The sequence below is a fragment of the Glycine max genome, chromosome 2 (assembly GCF_000004515.6).
Source record: "Glycine max cultivar Williams 82 chromosome 2, Glycine_max_v4.0, whole genome shotgun sequence".
Classification (NCBI taxonomy): domain Eukaryota; kingdom Viridiplantae; phylum Streptophyta; class Magnoliopsida; order Fabales; family Fabaceae; genus Glycine; species Glycine max.
In genome coordinates this window covers 6465211-6482676 of record NC_016089.4, presented here as the reverse complement: position 1 = coordinate 6482676, position 17466 = coordinate 6465211, and the positions used below count along the sequence as shown (strand labels likewise).

General features: G+C 31.7%; 2 protein-coding genes and 1 long non-coding RNA gene across 3 annotated transcripts; 2 read left to right on the top strand and 1 right to left on the bottom strand.

The window, feature by feature from the left end:
• Nucleotides 1-53: 53 nt before the first annotated feature.
• Nucleotides 54-5497, top strand: LOC100793706 (FHA domain-containing protein PS1). Its single transcript, XM_003519915.5, has 6 exons — nucleotides 54-504; nucleotides 598-815; nucleotides 1891-4245; nucleotides 4343-4478; nucleotides 4575-4936; nucleotides 5014-5497. The coding sequence occupies exons 1-6, from the start codon at nucleotides 234-236 to the stop codon at nucleotides 5266-5268; spliced, it is 3597 nt and encodes a 1198-aa protein (XP_003519963.1). The 5' UTR covers nucleotides 54-233; the 3' UTR covers nucleotides 5269-5497.
• Nucleotides 5498-7302: 1805 nt separating this feature from the next.
• Nucleotides 7303-9947, bottom strand: LOC102665837 (uncharacterized). The gene is made up of 3 exons (XR_413074.4): nucleotides 8720-9947; nucleotides 8393-8611; nucleotides 7303-8207 (listed from the first exon to the last, which is right to left on the bottom strand). It is a non-coding gene; the product is annotated as an uncharacterized lncRNA (long non-coding RNA).
• A 1655-nt stretch (nucleotides 9948-11602) lies between these two features.
• LOC100306060 (uncharacterized) lies at nucleotides 11603-12402 on the top strand. The gene is given in 1 exon segment (NM_001249993.2): nucleotides 11603-12402. A coding segment is annotated over 1 exon segment (483 nt). The 5' UTR covers nucleotides 11603-11909; the 3' UTR covers nucleotides 12393-12402.
• Nucleotides 12403-17466: the final 5064 nt, after the last annotated feature.

The window sequence follows — 17466 nt, the reverse complement described above, 5'->3', positions numbered from 1 at the left end:
TTTAAGAACACTGATTAAGGAATTATTAATTGAAAGCTCTAGACTTTCAAATTGTCTGCATACAAAGAATCCTGATCGAGTAAAAGCACACATTTAAAATTAAAAAAGAGAAATCCGTATTTAAAAACCCAGCCAGAAATAGCCGTTGGCCATTCGTAGTGATTCAAACTCATTTCTTAAAAGCCTCCTTCACTCCTAAAAAAACCAAGAAAAAAACAGCGTTCGTTAAGACGATGGGTTCAGAGAAGCAATCCAAGGCGGAAGAAGAAGAAGGTGAAATCCCGGTGCTAACGGTGCTGAAGAACAACACCATCCTCAAAAACATCTTCATCGTGAACAAGCCCCCGGAGGAACAGGCACGTGCCGATCACGTGGACGTGCTCCTTGTTGGTCGTCACCCGGACTGCGACCTCATGCTTACTCACCCCAGCATCAGCCGCTTCCACCTTCAGATCCGCTCCAAACCCTCTTCCAGAACCTTCTCCCTCCTCGACCTATCTTCCGGTATTCAATCACTCGCTTTTCTTTTTCTTTTTTCTCGCTATCAATAAATAAAAGAAAACAAATGAGGGTTCTTGAATGTTGATGACGTGGCAGTGCACGGGACGTGGGTTTCGGGGAGGAGGATTGAGCCGATGGTAAGCGTGGCGATGAAGGAAGGTGAAACGCTGCGGATTGGGGTATCCAGTAGGCTTTACCGTCTGCATTGGATTCCGATTAGTCGCGCCTATGATTTGGAGAACCCGTTCGTGGCGCAATTGGATTCGGTTGCGGAAGAGGAAGAGGAAGAAGAAGAGGAGGAGGAGAAAATGCTGGTACGAATACGATATCACTCGCTATGTTTGCGAGATTGTTCTTGATTCTTTTTATTAATTTGCTTTGAATTGTTTTGTTCTGTTTGGGAGTTTTGGTAATTGAATAGGATGGGATAATTATTTGAGGTTCATAAATAACATGAATTGAGTAAGGGAAGCATTCGCATTTTAAAATTAGTTAGCGCACCAAGGTGCTGACAAGCTCGACTTAATTGCTAGATGGTTGAGTCTCTTAAACATGTTCAAGTGTTAAGGGGTTTGATTACTAGTCGTGTGCATGAAAAAAACTTTGATAAGAGAGATAAAATCCACTTTTGTTGATCTCTACCTCTCAGTTAAACATTAGTCTTTCAACTATGAACTAGGAAATACTTTTAGTGTTCATAAAAGTGAATACCACACAAGATGTTTTGTTTATTTTGAGAGTATTACCATAATTAGATAAAATAAATTATAGTAATTTATTTTGTTTTGAATGATTTGAGTTATGACCTTTAATAAAAGGCTTTGTTTATGAGAGCTAAGACTCACTTTGTTGATTTTGACGTCTCAAAAGATGTTAGACATTAGTTTCTGGCTGTCTGTTATGGAGTACTTTTGGTGCTCATAGAAAAGATACCAGAAAAGGTGTGGGCATGTATTTATGTCTAGCTTCATTTTATAGTTTTCTTTTTACATTTTTTTAAAAAATTATTTTTAATTTTTAATTTTATACAAGTGCAAATAGAAGTATTGCAATGATTAAATAAAATAGTATAACATTACAATATTATATTGTTTTTCTAATGATTCGTGTGATCACCTTTAAAAAATCAGTTCTCTTTTTCGATTCATATTAATTTATTTGCTTTACTATTAGCCAAGTCTTGTGTTATAGTATTTTTTTAAAATTTGCCACATGTCCCTTTGTCCAGGTTGTGTCGTAGACTTAAATATTTATTTCGTTGTTTTTTGTGAGTAATGCTTGAACTGAGAGTCATACTAGGCGTTGATTGATCCATGTACCAGGCTTGCTTTTTGGTTTTCTGTTGTAATTATAATATGTTCTTTACATTTCTGTTTTTGGGACCTGCAGAACTTGAATTGCTGTCCTGCTGAAATGGAAGAAATTGAATCAGTGGATTCAGTACTTGAGGATCTCAGTTCTTTATTCCTTAATGAGAATGTGGAACTAACTGTGACAGAGGAGATTCCCTTGGAACCTTGGACGCTGGAAGACATGGTTTCTTTATGTTGTGAGGAAGAAAGGAAGAGCCCATCAAAAGAGGAAGCAATTGGAATCCCAAGTGACCCTTTTGGAACTGAAACATCATATTTGCCTACGATATCTGATGATGAAAACAATTTGTGTGACTCTGTAAGCCAGGTTCTATCACCACCTTATGTGGAATCACTTGTCCAATGTGATGACACACTTACAGAAAATTTGTCTGAGACTTCATGTTTGCCAGCTGTGGAAGCTGTTTTGGAGACAAAAATGCTGCAATTCCATACTCCACCTGATACATTTACTTCTCCATTGTCATCTGGTCATGAGAATTCGTTTGAAAAGCATTATTTCAGCTTGCCTGTAAATACAGCTCCTTCATCTCTTGATGAGGAAAGTGCACCTGAAGCTGTAATAGTGCCTAAAGAAACTGAATGTGAATCTGAAGATGATGAAAGCATTATAGATATTTTTACAGTTCCAGAATCTCTTCATGCAGCTGAAGATGTAATAACACCTAATGAATCTGAATCCGAATGTACCCTCAGAGATGATGGAAGTGTTACAGATGCTTTTATTGCAGGAGCTGGAATTTTCAATTCTGAGGATATGTTTCTAGCAGTTGAGGAAGTTATGCCTGGCACCAAAGTTGAACAAATCAAAATTGTTGAGAAAGATATGTATAGGTCACTGTCACAGCTGCTGAATGATAAATTTTGTCAAGACCAAGGGCACTCACTCAATGAAATGGTTCAAGATGTTAGAAACAAGCACACAGATAGCACCTCCCCCACACTGCATCAGATAGAATCAGTCAATTTGTCAGTGCCAGAAGTAGTTTTGAATATTATGAATGAGGATCAGACCCTGCACTCTGAAATGGAAATCCTTGAAAGCTGCGTAAAAGCAGTGGAGAAAACTTCAACAAATATTTGGTCAAGAAGAGGTAAAGCTACTATTGCTCCTCAGGTTCGAACTAGCAAGAGCATACTGAAGAATGCAGCCAATGTTGAAGTTGCAATGAGCAGTGAGAAGGATATCAGAAACAGAACAATCTCAAAGAATCTTTCCTCTGTTCTGGATGGGGAAATAGAAGAAGAAGAAGACGAAGAAATTTACACTCCAGATAAAGAAAACATCAGTCCGAATACTCTCCACTTGCAATTTTTAAAGAAGGTTAAAATAGAAGAAATTGAACATTCCAAGTCACAAAGGTCACGGCGCATTTCAGGGGATACATTTAATTGCGATATCCATCCAAATGAAAGCATAAATCCCACTTTATGCAACATGAACAAGAAGGATCTTTTCTCTGTTTTGGATGGGGGGGAAGTAAAGGAAAAAGAAATCTTCATTCCTGAGGAGGAAAACTTCAGTCCAAATGCCCTTCAATTGTGGCTTCTGAAAAAGAAGGGTAAGGTAGAAGAAATTAAAAGTTCCAAGTCACAAAGATCACCCCTTTCAAAGGGTACGTTTAATCATGACATGTATCCAAATGAAAACATAGGCTCCACTTTATGCAACATGAACCAGAAGGATAGCATAAATAGAACAATTTCAAGGGATCTTTTCTCTGATTTGGATGGGGAAGAAGAGGAAGAAGAAATCTTCACTCCAGATAAGGAAAACTTCAGTCCAAATACCCTTCAATTGCGGCTTCTGAAAAAGAAAGGCAAGGTAGAAGAAATTAAACATTCCAAGTCACAAAGGTCACCCCTTTCAAAGGGTACATTTAATCCTGACATGTATAAGAATGAAAGCATAGGCCCCTCTTTATGCAAAATAAACCAGAAGGATATCATAAACAAAACACTCTCAAAGGATCTTCTCTCTAATTTGGATGGGGAAGAAGAGGAAGAAGAGATCTTCACTCCAGATAAGGAAAACTTCAGTCCAAATACCCTTCGATTGCGGCTTTTGAAAAAGAAGGATAATTTTTGTCCCAACTTATATCCAGATGAAAACATGAGCCACACCTCAACCAAAGAGAATCAAACTCTAAAAGGAGTCCAGGGTCAAAAATTGAAAAGAAAGCCATTCAGCAGCCATATCAAATTCGCACAGGAGCAAGATTATAAGGACAGAGTGGAAAGGGTACCCTTCCAATCACTGAAGAACTCAGGAGACAAGAGAAGATCAGGCACTTTTTGTCCTGTTTCTGCTTCCAAAAGCCTTCATTTCAGTAATTGTGGACAAATTTTAGATCAGCGTATTAACCCTTCTGTAAGTTGACATAGTAAAATATCACACATTCATGTTTATTGAGAATGGTTCAATACATTGTTTAGTGTATGCTTACTTACATCTGTTTCATTTGCAGGATATTAGTGGGGTGCCAAAGAAGAGCAGCTGGGACATGATTGTGGATACTACTTCTCTTGTAAACAAGGAATCAAGGAAAGCTATGCAGCTTTTACAAGGTCTCAAAGGGACTCGGTTAATCATTCCAAGATTGGGTAATGTGTTTTAATATATTATGTGCCTTGTTCTTTACTATTTCAAATGAAGTGGTGTTGTTTCTAACAAATGCAGTTATCACTCTGCAATGTCAGTCATAGGGGAACTTGAACGTATGAAGAAGCAGTTCACAATTTTCAGAAGAATTTCAGAGGCTTCTTTGGCATTGGAATGGATTGAAGAATGTATGGTGAAGTCAAACTGGTGGATTCATATCCAGAGCTCAGTGGATGAAGGAAGGCTAATTGCTCCAACCCCACCTGCTTCTCCTCAGGCTCAGTTTAGTGAAGAGAGTTGGACTTCTCTTTCACCCCAGAAGTTCTCAACGGAAATTGCTTCACCAACAGTAGAAGATCATATCCTTGATTTTGCTCTTCTATACAGAAGAAACAAAAATGATGGACAACTTGTCCTGCTTAGTGAGGATGTCACTTTGAAAATCAAATGCATGGCAGAGGTATCACAAATTATCTACATAACATTACTCCTTTCATATTACTCTACTCTCATATTTTAAGCTTGTGACTGCTTCAGGGGTTGCTATGTGAGCCAGTGCAAGAGTTTCGTGAGAGTCTAGTAAATCCATTCTCTGAGAGGTTCTTGTGGGATAACAGCGTTCCTCGAGGACAGACTTGGTCTTGCCAAGACGACGTAGTCTTAAGGGAGAAATATTGTCGTTTAAGGAAGCCATCAAAGGGTGTTGCAAGCGGTTTAAAGCTCATTCTGCTTCACAACTCTCAATATGCTCTGAGCCAGTGGCATTCAGTTGAGCCTGCTGAACAGTTTTGATTGACCCGTTTTCTCATTTGCTGGTAGCAATGTCTTAATTTTTTTCTTCTTGCAAACATTTACCTACAAATATATAGCAAACAATATTTTATTTAGCTTGGTAGCAACGTTTTAAAACCCTCCTCGCAACAGGGATTGTGAATAGTATCGCTAGCTACATCAAAATATTTTTTCAGTGTTTTCTCCTTAGATGTCAGTATAATGATAATTGTTTTACAATTTATTACTATAACATATATGATTTGTTTGGATAAACAGCTTAAATTAAGATCTTACTGAATAAGTATTTATCATGTAAATAAATTTTAAATTGCTTTTATAATCCAAGAAAAAATAGGATTAAACTATCTTTTGTAAAGAATTTATTTGAAGAACAAATTGTTTTGTTTAGTCGGCTGTATAGTTAAAGAATCGTTTTCAATTTCAACGCCAACTTATTTAATGCCTCATATAAATTTATGTTTTTTTAATTTTGATTCCAATAATTTTTTTTTTCATTTTGTTTTTATTTTTATTTTTGTTTGATGTAAGTTTGTGTTTTTTTAATTTTATTCTTTCCTATCAAACATATTTTTTTTATCCATAAAGTTTAGACTTAAAATTTTGAATAAATTTTTAGAATCCAACGCGAATCAATGACATTTGATATAAATAAATAATTTTAAAATATAAATTATATTTTAGATTTATAATAAATAAATTTATATTGTGATACAATATTATTTTAACTATTTATAATTTCTTTTAAAAATATTAAAATAAAAAATGAAATAATAATTTAAGAATATTAAATATATGAACAAAGATAAAAAAAAAGTGATACGAGATCATCAATTTTTTTAACTTAGTTATTTGTTAATCAAATTAAAATTAAAAATAAGAAGTATAGTTTAAAAAATAAAATAAGTGCTCGTTATATGAAATTAAGATAATACATTTGATAACAAAACCTAAAAATTCTCTCAAAATAGTGTTTCAGATTTATAATAAATGAGTAGATTTAATATTAATATAAATGGTAGAAAATATTTTTTCTTCTAAAAAGATAAACTATTATTTGTGGGTTAAAAAGACTATTATTTGGTTTCATTTTATGAAAAAGTCAATAAAATTGGTAAATACGTAAAAGATATTTTTCATTACTTTGACATTATATTTTTCAAAAAGATTATTCTTTATATATCAAAATGGACGAAGTTAAAGACCAAAAAGGTAACATTCTTTTTTTTTTTTTTTTGGTAAAAGCTTAGAAGTTACCAAATCATCTCGGCTAATTCATTTATTTTTATGCTCTGTCAAGCAGAGCTACCTTATGCAGGAATTAGAGGATTCATAAGAATCTAAATAATGAAGCCTAGAGTAATTAGTATAACCATAGGCATGAGCTATAACAATATTAAAAGCACGCTTAAATTAGCTTATTTTGATTAACATCACAAGAGAACTAACAAAGTATTTTTTTTGTTTTATTTTTCAAAAACAATCACAACCTCATGAATCTGGTATTAAGCAATCATCCAATTGCTCACATGGGAGGCCTTCCTTCATCTAACAGTTCTCGAGTTTGCTCTCTATATATACTGAATCTCAATCATATCCATTCGCAGGTTTCATTCATTGCCTCAAAAATATCTTGGAAATATGTTAGCAACTGGTTGACCCAATCAAGTTTGCTGAAAAAGGTTTGGACCATGAATTTTTAATCACGTGTAGGGTTGTCGCACATAAATCTTCAAAATTGTACTAAGTTATCAAAGTCACATAACTAGAAACTACAAATTTTAGGCATGCTAGTTCGTCAGAGTAACAACTAGATATTGTGTTAAGGTGGTGGTAGGCAAGATTCTATTTGCACTGTGTGAATGCGGATGACAGCTGGAGAAAGCTTTTCCATGTTTTAGTGACCAAACATGATACCGACAGCATCCCTAGAATGCAAATTCACATGTAAAATTGCATATCTAAAATGTTCCAGCATCATAAAGAAGGTAAAACGTAAAGTTAGTATCATTTTCTTAACAAAGGGATTAAGAAGAAGAATAGTGATCATTCATATCTGAATAGAAAAGTAAACAGAATAATCTATGCTTATAATGAATAGTATCATATGTTAATGTTAATGTTTGCAGTAATTTGCAGACTTCTCTGCCCAAAAATTTGGAAGGACGTGAATTTGATAGAATATAGTATTTTATAGCTTACCTGCATAGCGGTTACCTGCATGGATTTAACCATTATAAAAATTATGTTTGTCAGTGTATAATCAACACTTCCTCAAATAAAATTATTTGCATCCATAAAAGATCGTGAGAACACACAAAGATTATACCGTAGAAAAATAATAACAAACACAAGAATTTAACATGATTCGGCACCTCTGACCTACGTCCATAGAATGGTCTCAAAAAGTATTTCACTATCACAAAAATGATTACAAAATTATAACTCACCTCAAATAGTGTATCACTCTACAAACTTGAGTATCTCACTCAATGATTACAAAAAATGATAACACTCTCACAAAAAGACATTTTTCTCTCAACAAAGAGACTTTGTTTCACAATCTCTCTTCTCACACACTTCCTCTTCATGTATTGTGTTTCTTCATTAATTTTTTTTTTATAATGAAGATTGTTACCAACTATAATAAATAAGTTCTCTTGGAAGTTGAAACAAAAACAACTTCTAATGCATCCATTCAACTAAGGTTTATCTAGTAAAATGTAATCTTTCACTTTACATTTAAGCCACCTAAATCTTAATAATAAAAATTTAATTTCTAATATACATACACATTGTGATTTAGCTTGAAACTCTACACATCGATTGGAAGCTCCTTACTTTCTTCCAAATATTTGAAGAAGGCAGATAGTGCAATTTTATCATTGTGATTGTCTCTCTTAACCAACCACCCCTCAATAAGTTGGACATTTACATCCCTGTCAGAAATTGTGAGCCGTAGTTATTAAAGAAACAGGATAGTTGAAGATGGGAGAAACACAGAATAACAGCACTGATTAATAATTTATTTGCATTAAGTGTGTTCTACAAGTACACAAACTGAGAAAACAAAACCACAAAAGCAAAGATGTGAAGGAAGTTTTAGAAAGAAACATCAACACACCTTTTCAAGGCAAGCACTTCATAATTTCTCCGTAGGTAGCATGGTTTTTAAGGGCATCGTGCGCATATGGTCTGCCTACAGTCCTTATTGCAGCTGCATTTAATAAAGTTTCCAATGAACCATGCTTTTTAATAAGTTTTAGAGCAGTCTTCCGACCAAAACTAGGGACCAGATGTTGGATACCAGGAACACCATCAACCTCATCACCTACAATACATCCTACACAATCACAACATACATAAATCGAAATGTTAGTCATAATGGCATTACCATTTAGCCATTAAGTAATAACACAATTTTTAAACAGTGTAAGAAAAATTCCACTACGTTTTATTTTATCTCTGCAACCACAATTCTTCATGCCACATGGTTTAGATCAGCATACTTGAGATTTAGTTAGTGAAAAGCCCATTAAAAGGTATCTAATCAACATAATTTGTAACATAAAGCTTATTCAAAATAATTAAAATAATTTTTCATAATAGATTTTTTTTGTATAACCAAGAAGTAGTTGGGACTTCTTATTTGACACCCAACTTATCCCCCCTCCCACCAGATTGGCCCATTTGGATGTAAAGTGATACCACTAGTGGCCATTCCATGCCCAAGCTAGGGATTAAACCCCATTCCTTGATTAAAGCAATAAGAAAACAAAGAATGAAAAGAACGAGCCAGAAGAAGAATAGGAAAAGGGAGAGCAAATGAGAGAAGAATGGAGAGAGGAAGCCGCCATAGCGACCGAATGAGGGATACTAGAGAGTAGAGACCCCTCTCCCCTCTCTATGGTGATGTCAAATGTGGTCCCTTCGTTGATTTGTTTTTCGTCCACAAGATTTGTACTGCTTCTCTGTGCATTAATGCATATTTTTCTTTCCTCTTTTATACATTATGTTTCATCTTCTTGACCTTAAATGCTCTTTTTGAGAGTCCAATTGGTCACACAATCTTTTTTTTTTTTTTTACTTTTTCTTTTTGCAACACTACACAAGTAAAAATAACAAATTAAACCCAAAGAAAATGATAAGCATGGTTAGAAATTAGCAATTGAAATCAATAAACAAATAAATATGATCAGGACACAGTGATTAATGTTCCAACAACGATGTAGGTTTTGATGGCGGTGTTGCATCACTATTAAAACACTAGATTTCCCATTAAATACTTGTAGTATAAGGAATAACTTGGGTCATACTTCTTGAAGACAAAAACCGATTGATTTTGGTCTTATTTTCAAAGACTAAAAGAAATAAAAGGGGAAGGGGTTGGCTCGAAGGCAATCAAAAAGTATTAAGTGAAAAATGAATTAATAAAATCACCAATTTAAGGTATCCAAATTTGATTGCAGGGTTTATCATAGTCCAAAAGGGTATGCAAATTTCACAGGCATGTTTGTCAATTTGAATTTCACTAGATAATCATATAGAAATTAATTAACAAGACTGAAATTACAATCACAATTATGAAGTAATACTAATATCAGAAGCATGGTTTAGATGATATTTTTAGTTAAGAAGTATATATCAGAAACTATACATGATTCAAATATCATCAAAAGATACTTTGCTGAACAGAAGAATGAAGAGTGAAAAGTCTATATTTTTTCAAAAGCACACACCAAAAACATTAGTATCAAAAGTCATACTTTAGTGTCTATAGAAGCACTTAACCTAGCAGCAAGTTGTAGAGAAGATCGGAAAGTAATCAAACTTTTGTTATAATAACACTCTTTAATTTGTTATTATATTTAATTATAAGTATTTAATAATATACTTTGCAACAAATGCAACTTAGAAATTAATAAAATAAGAAAATTGTGGTTATTATAAAAGAAAGACCAAATTGAAAAGAGTTTAATAATCATACAAAAATTTAAATGTTGTGATCTTTTCTCGTCAATATGTAACTAATGTTTTAATAAATCAAATACAGAAAAATTGAAGACAATGAAAGGGTTAACATTTGAATTCTATCCTGATAAACATACGAATCCATCATCTCATTTTTGTTCATTTCCCCTTTCAAAAACTCTTCATTAGTAGTGAAAATTAATGCATAATTTTAATGTTTTAGGCCAAACAATCAGACAATATTCAAGTGCTTGGTGAGAACTATCTCATTTTTCGTTTGGTCATTTGCATATATAATGCAATTTGTCATGCCTCATTAACTGTGGGGGGCTAAATCATGGAGCCATAAATCCAATGGCCACAAATTTTGAGTAGAAAAGAAGCCAAAAAGACATTTTGTTTCATGGCAAATTGTTTGGCACTCTAGACCAACATCGTTTACTTGGTTTATACTCTTAAACTAATAACTTGCCTCTTTTTAACTATTTGTTTGTTGTATGCATACCAAGATCTATGCACTCTTCGTAACGTGTCACTAGAAATCACCATCAAACTTGAAATCGTGGTGACAACTGGCCATGTGGAACCCCACCACACTAGAGAGAGATGTAACCCAACCGAGTTGTCTTAGATTCCTAGTGGTTCAATATCCCTTTCATTGCTTAAATGGTCAACACCAATTTGGAAAATAACTAACATACAAATTACTTCCTCCTATCAATCCGGCGAAAATAAGCATCCCTTGGCTGCCCTTAAAGGTATAGGCTACTTCTAATTATGTAAAATCTAGAAATTACATCACATCTCAACACCTATGATTACATTAATTTCATCAACCTTTAATCATTAAGGAAGGACAATTATGGTACCCTCTTACATAGTTATGGAAAAATTATTTTCTAGGTTTGTCATTTTCTCACTTCACTTTACTTTCTTTTATATAGATTGTGTCAATTATTGTTTTCATAATAATAAATTAAGCAGTGGAATAAGTGCTTGTGTTAGCTTTTGCCTTCTGTTATGTTTAGGCACGCATGGCCCTGGCCTACCTATGAATGGCCAAGATCTTCCTTGAAAACGTAAGTGAGCATATATAGAGTGTATGTTAAAATTTCAATAAATTTTCATTTCAAAACGTTAGCTTAAAAGAGTATATTAAGGGTTTTTTTAATAACTTTTTTTATAAGTAGTTATAAGAGATAAAAATAAGAAGTAGAATAAAATATAAATTAAGATTTTCCGATAAGCTAAAATTAATTTGTCCTTAAACTTTAGAGATGCTAAATGAAGATTTTTTTTTATAAAAATTAAGTGCAAGTTTATTTTAGCTGGTAGGATAAGTTTAATTTTTTTTAATTTTTTTTATTTTCTTCTGATATAATATAGAACATATATATCTTTCATGAGATCCTAGGACTGTCTTCCATAGAGATAACTATGATCTAGATCATATGAAAAGAAAATAAGAAACAAACACTTAATACTATATTACTGGCATTTCTTTTAATCTTTTTTGTAGTGAATAAGAAAATGCATGATTTTCTAGCAGTTGAACTAAAACCTTCTTCTAAACAACTTTCAGGCCCACACACTCCCAAACCTACCGCAGAACACGCATTGTTTTTCTCCCTCTCTCTAATATCGTATACAAAGTGCTGATTGGCCAAGCCATGGATACAGAGGAGTTCAGTTTTCCTAGAATCAGTGATACTTGTGCACACAACATTGATTCACCTCCTCTATGGAACCTGTCACCAGCAGCATCTCCTAATCCCTACTACCAAGGAAACAAAAGAGTAGAAAATGAGTGTTTTGGAGCAAAACTAGTAGCAGCTGAGGCTCACAGGAAGAGTTTTTCATATGTGGAAAATAGAAAGAAAAGATTTGGTTTAGAGGAGGATGAGAACAGAATGGACATGTTGTGGGAGGATTTCAATGAAGAGTTGTATTCAACAACAGGGTCTGCTACCTCTTCTTCAAGGGAAGTGGTTGAATTAAGATATGCTCCAGCATTAACTGTTGCAAAGACCAATAATAGTTCATTGCTTCCAACTAAGAACAACAAGCCTGGCATGGTGGTGATTGTGAAGGTCATGAAAAAGTTGTTCTCCATCAACAATTCTCGAGGTAAATCAAGAAATAGAGTGAGATAATTCTGTGATCATTTGTCAATCAGGTGGCAATTGGGGTTTTGGGTGCATCAAGGGGGTTTAACTTAATTAGTTTAACAAGATACAGAGTTATTGTAAACTTTTTAATACACATATTTGATATATAAAAAAAAAAGGGTTCTTGGGATGATTGATTTAGAAAGAAATTTTCTTGCTTGATTAGAAAGAGTTTGAGTCCATGGGGGGATTTGACTAATTGTGCCTCTTGAAAAGCTAATGTACATGTATATAGAGAATATAAATTATGGATTCTTTGATTCATTGTTACTAGTCACACATATCCTTTTTGTTTTGATTTGTTTGGCGTACTAGTTTGAAGATTTAGCCAAACTAATGAGATGAAGTAAATAGCCAACAACATGTACGGGGAAATTGCCTGGAAATCTCTAGTTTGTGTTACCAGATAACTGTGAAGTTTAGGTAATTGACCATATTTAGAAATTGCTTTAGACAAGTCAACATTTTCTTGGGTACACAAAGCTCGTTGTTTAATTCAACAGTTGGTCTCTCATTTCTATCATTCCTTGTACTAATTTATGAGCATTATAGCTGTGGCACGAAATCAGTACTTGTCAAATTGAACTCTATACCTCCAAAACTGAATCAATTATTGTCAATAGCATCCCAGTTGTTGATTGATAATAAATGCTTAAAAATATTGTCTTCATATAATCTGGAAATGGAAAAAGGCTTCTTTTGTCTATTTTAATGGCAATTTTGGACAGAAAAGACTATTTTCAAATGAAAAGGTGAGATAAAACAAATTAAAAACAAGAAATAATCTATATTTGTTTATATCTGAGAATTTCTTAGTGTATGAAAATAGGAAGAATAAGACATTATAATAACACAAATTGTGTGGTTAGCATGTTGAACTCAACAAATGAAGTACTATAATTAAGTTTATATGTATGACGTTCATTATAACACATAATTAAGATGTTTCAAATTTTATAAGAATTGAAAAAATCTTTCATATCATATTTTTATTGTATGTTGATCATTGGTTGAAAGAATAAAAAAAAATTATGAATATTTATAGCTTTCAACAAAGAAACAAGAGATTATGTGTGATGAAAAAAAAATGTCAATTTACATGAAAAGAAAGTAAGTCTTATGAAATCCTAAAGATTTGAATGAAATTATTGAAGGTGTATTTTCTATCAAAAAGTCTTATGAAATTTATCCTAATAAAGAATTCGTTAAAATTTATATACTTTTAAATATTATAAAAAAAATTTAAGTTATAAAAAATCTTAATTAAATACTGACGAACTTTATCATTTTTTTAATAATCTTAATTGAATATTATAAAATTTATTTTTATTTTTTAAAAATCTATAGAATAATACTTCAAGATTTTTTTAAAAAGAAAATCTTTTAAAATCCTAATTGCATACATTTTCCTTAAAACAAGTTTATTAAAGCATAAATATGATTATTATTTAATTAAATTAAGTAAAAACACAAAAATTAAAGGAAATTTGACTACCCTTATCCCCCCTCCACCTCCTTTAGCAACGGCTCCATCTCAAGCTTCTCCTCCCTCTGCTAGTGCTGCACCCTCCATCACGCCAACGTCATTGTCTTCCAGCGCAAGTTTTGCCGCAATCATCCAAATAAATTCAAGAATTATTAGGTTTTTATTTACATTGATATGATTTTGATACTAAAAAAATGACAGATTAATTCTAATAAACTGTAATGCCCCCGGTGGAGGATAAACGTGTAACTTGCTGACACGACACCAAACTAGTATGTTCCTAATGTTTTGGTAAAAATATACATTAGTTTATGCCTCGCGTAGCAGATACTAAAAATGAAACGTTTGGAGTTTACATAAACTTTTTTGGAGATGAAATATTACTAAATTACAGGATGAAAATCTTATTTAAGCTATAAACTTACCTATTTTGTTTTCTAAAGTGAATTAGAAAGAAAGGAAGATCCGAAACAAAATTATTTCCCTTTGGTTGAAAAGAAAGGAGAAAAAAATATTGAAATTTGAATTAAAAATAGAAAAATAACATTTGTATTTTTAATTTCTTTTTTAAATAAATAAATAAAAAAAAATACTATTCATATTTTCTCCGGCAAATTCTACCGTCCACGGGTGAAGTGAAGTAGTTAGTTTAAACCGTTGGATGTCAAATTAAAATAAACAAACGGTGAGATTATGAACTGGTTAACAGTAACTCCATTTACTTATAATATTTATTTAATAAAAGTTGTATTTTGTACTGAAGTAGTGTCGTTATTATTTAGATTACACTGATAAGATCAACTTTGTGTATTTATACTGTTGCAAGTCACATAATAAAAATATTACTGTAATGAAATTATTTCGATCCACATGACCTCCAACTCTGCAACATTGTAATTTAAACGCACAGAAAGTGTTGTTAAATTAGTTTATTTTAGTAAGTATGGAATTATAATTTTAGAATTTTAGGTTAAACTTCAAGTCTTATTATGTCTCCTGTCCGGATAAATTATTTAATTAAAAAATAAAATAAGAAGTGTAATAACAGTATTAAAAAAGAAGGAAAATAAATATTTATTAAAATATTGAAGAAAAAAATAGAAATATGCAAACCTTACTTATTTAGAGAAGTATAAAAAGGTGTTACAAAATCAAAATAAATTTATTTTCCAAATTAAAAAATAAATACATTTACCATGCAAACAGTTATATTTTAATTGAATATAGTTAAAAATTAGTGAAATAAATTATAAATTAAATAAAATTAAACGACTTCTGAAAAACACATAAAGTGAAACATTTATCTGGTGTTGCTACCATATGTGATCAAGTAGCGATATAAACAGCTGAAGGGCATCATGATTTATGAACGTTTTCCTTTCCAACGGCTTTTCTATTTTTTCTTTTTTAGGTGGATAGCTTTTCTATTTATAACTATTGAAAATGAAATTTCTATAAATGTGACTATTGGACCTAAACGCTTTTTAGCTTGTTATTTGGAATTACAGCACGTTAAATTTGATTCATGTTTCAGATAAAAAAAAATAATTGTGGATTTTTTTGCTTCTTTTAACTTGTTAGTTTGATGTAGTTGTTATTAGCTCTACAAAACGCGTCATATAAAACATGCATATATACATGATCAACATGTACAATCAGAATCAGAAACATCTCAATACACATGTGGTTAGAGATTAGATTTTACAGGTTTATCTATGTCCCAATGCATGTATATATTCCTATATATAGCAACTAAGGTGAAAGGATTCCTATGGAGGGTGGCTCACAATAGAGTCCAAACTATGGATAACTTAAAGAAAACAAAGATTATTCCAATTAAGCGATTCAAATTAGTCTTGACTCACCCTAAAAATACAAGGGTCAACAAAAAAAATATAAACATCTCATTGCAGAGATTTAGCATAGCCTTTAAGTCTTAAAGACAATTATTTTGACCGAAGAAGAAAAACGCGTTGAAGTACCAATTAATAGTAATTGTGTATTTGTGTGTGCATGTGTGTAAATCATGGGTAGTAAAAATAATAAAAAATTATAAAATCAAAACTCACTTCAAATAGTATAAAAAAATATAAGTGAAAAGACAGTTTCATTTATTTATTGAATAATTTTATTTTTTTAAAATAAATTTATAAATTAGTCAAATAAATTATAAATTAACTAATGCTAGTTGTAAAAAAATATATAGAAAGTTTCTTTTCACGCTTCTATTGCTATCCTATTTTTTCAAGTAGCTTTTATCTTCTGCTAAAGGTAAAAAAGAGCGATTCCTTACAAACATACTTATTTCATACGTCATGGCAAAAAATACATATTTGGTGTGTAATAATATTTCTATTAAAACTTTTCTTTTTCATTTTTTTTCTAAAAATGAATTAAATGGCATTTTGGTTCATTTCTAGTTATATTTTCTCCTCTGCGCTTCTCTTCTCTTCTCGTATAAAAGTGTAGTATAGATGCAGAATATGATGTTCAGGAATAAGATTATTTTGTGCATATTATTAGGAGGGATGATCAAGCCTCACTTATTTTAGGAATTGAAAGAAAATTTACAAGAAAATCATCCCTTATTTTCATTTTCACTTAAATGTGTTTAGATAGAAAATTTTAATTAAGGAAAACAATTTATCAGAGAATTTAAATTTCTTTAGTCTAAAATTCATTATTTAGATTTTTTATGAAAAATTTAAATTTTTGAAATTTTAAAACAGAATTTTAAACAAATAAAATTGTGGAATTTTAATTTTCTTCTAAAAGGTGAGAAATTGAAATTATCTTCTTGATGGAAGAATCTTAAAAAATGTTCATGTATTTCCTTTATAACATTCATGTCACCTTTCACCTCAAAGTTTTCGAAATTAACTCGCGATTCTTCTATCACACCGATGATCCTCTTTTTCAAGAAACACTGTCTGACTTCACGAAGCATCGATCGAGTGCGGGCGTAGAGGACACGTAAAAATACACCAACCAGTTAGGGAAGGGGTCACCACTGCCTATCACGCGGTAGAGTAGGTCATCGTGTCTCGATTCTCCTACGGCTCCCCATACCGCATCAAATATTTGTTTTCTTTGGAAGCACACTAACAATATTTTCTCTTCTCTTTGCATTCATTTTCTTTCATCCACACAATTTTAATTTTTTTCATCCAAATACAAAATTTTGAAAATAAAAAAATTTCAATCGAAGTATTTAAAATTCTTAGAATTTAAAATTCTTTCATCCAAACACACTAACTAAATATATTTTTTTTATATAAAAATGTCTAATTAAGTTAGCTAAAAGTTAATAGATTAATATAGTTATTGAATTATAAGTATTTGATAAAATAAATTGTGAATTTTTTTGATAAATATAAGATGATATAAAAAAATACATGTTTAAAACATATTTTTAGGTAATTATAAATTTAGGTATTTTTGTTCAAATTTGAACTCTTCACATTTTTATTTCAAGATTATTTTTTAAAAAATAGAATGATATTGAATGCGATGGTAACCGAAGAATTTATTAAAATGTTGAAGATGAAAACAAAAATAAATTACAAAATCAAT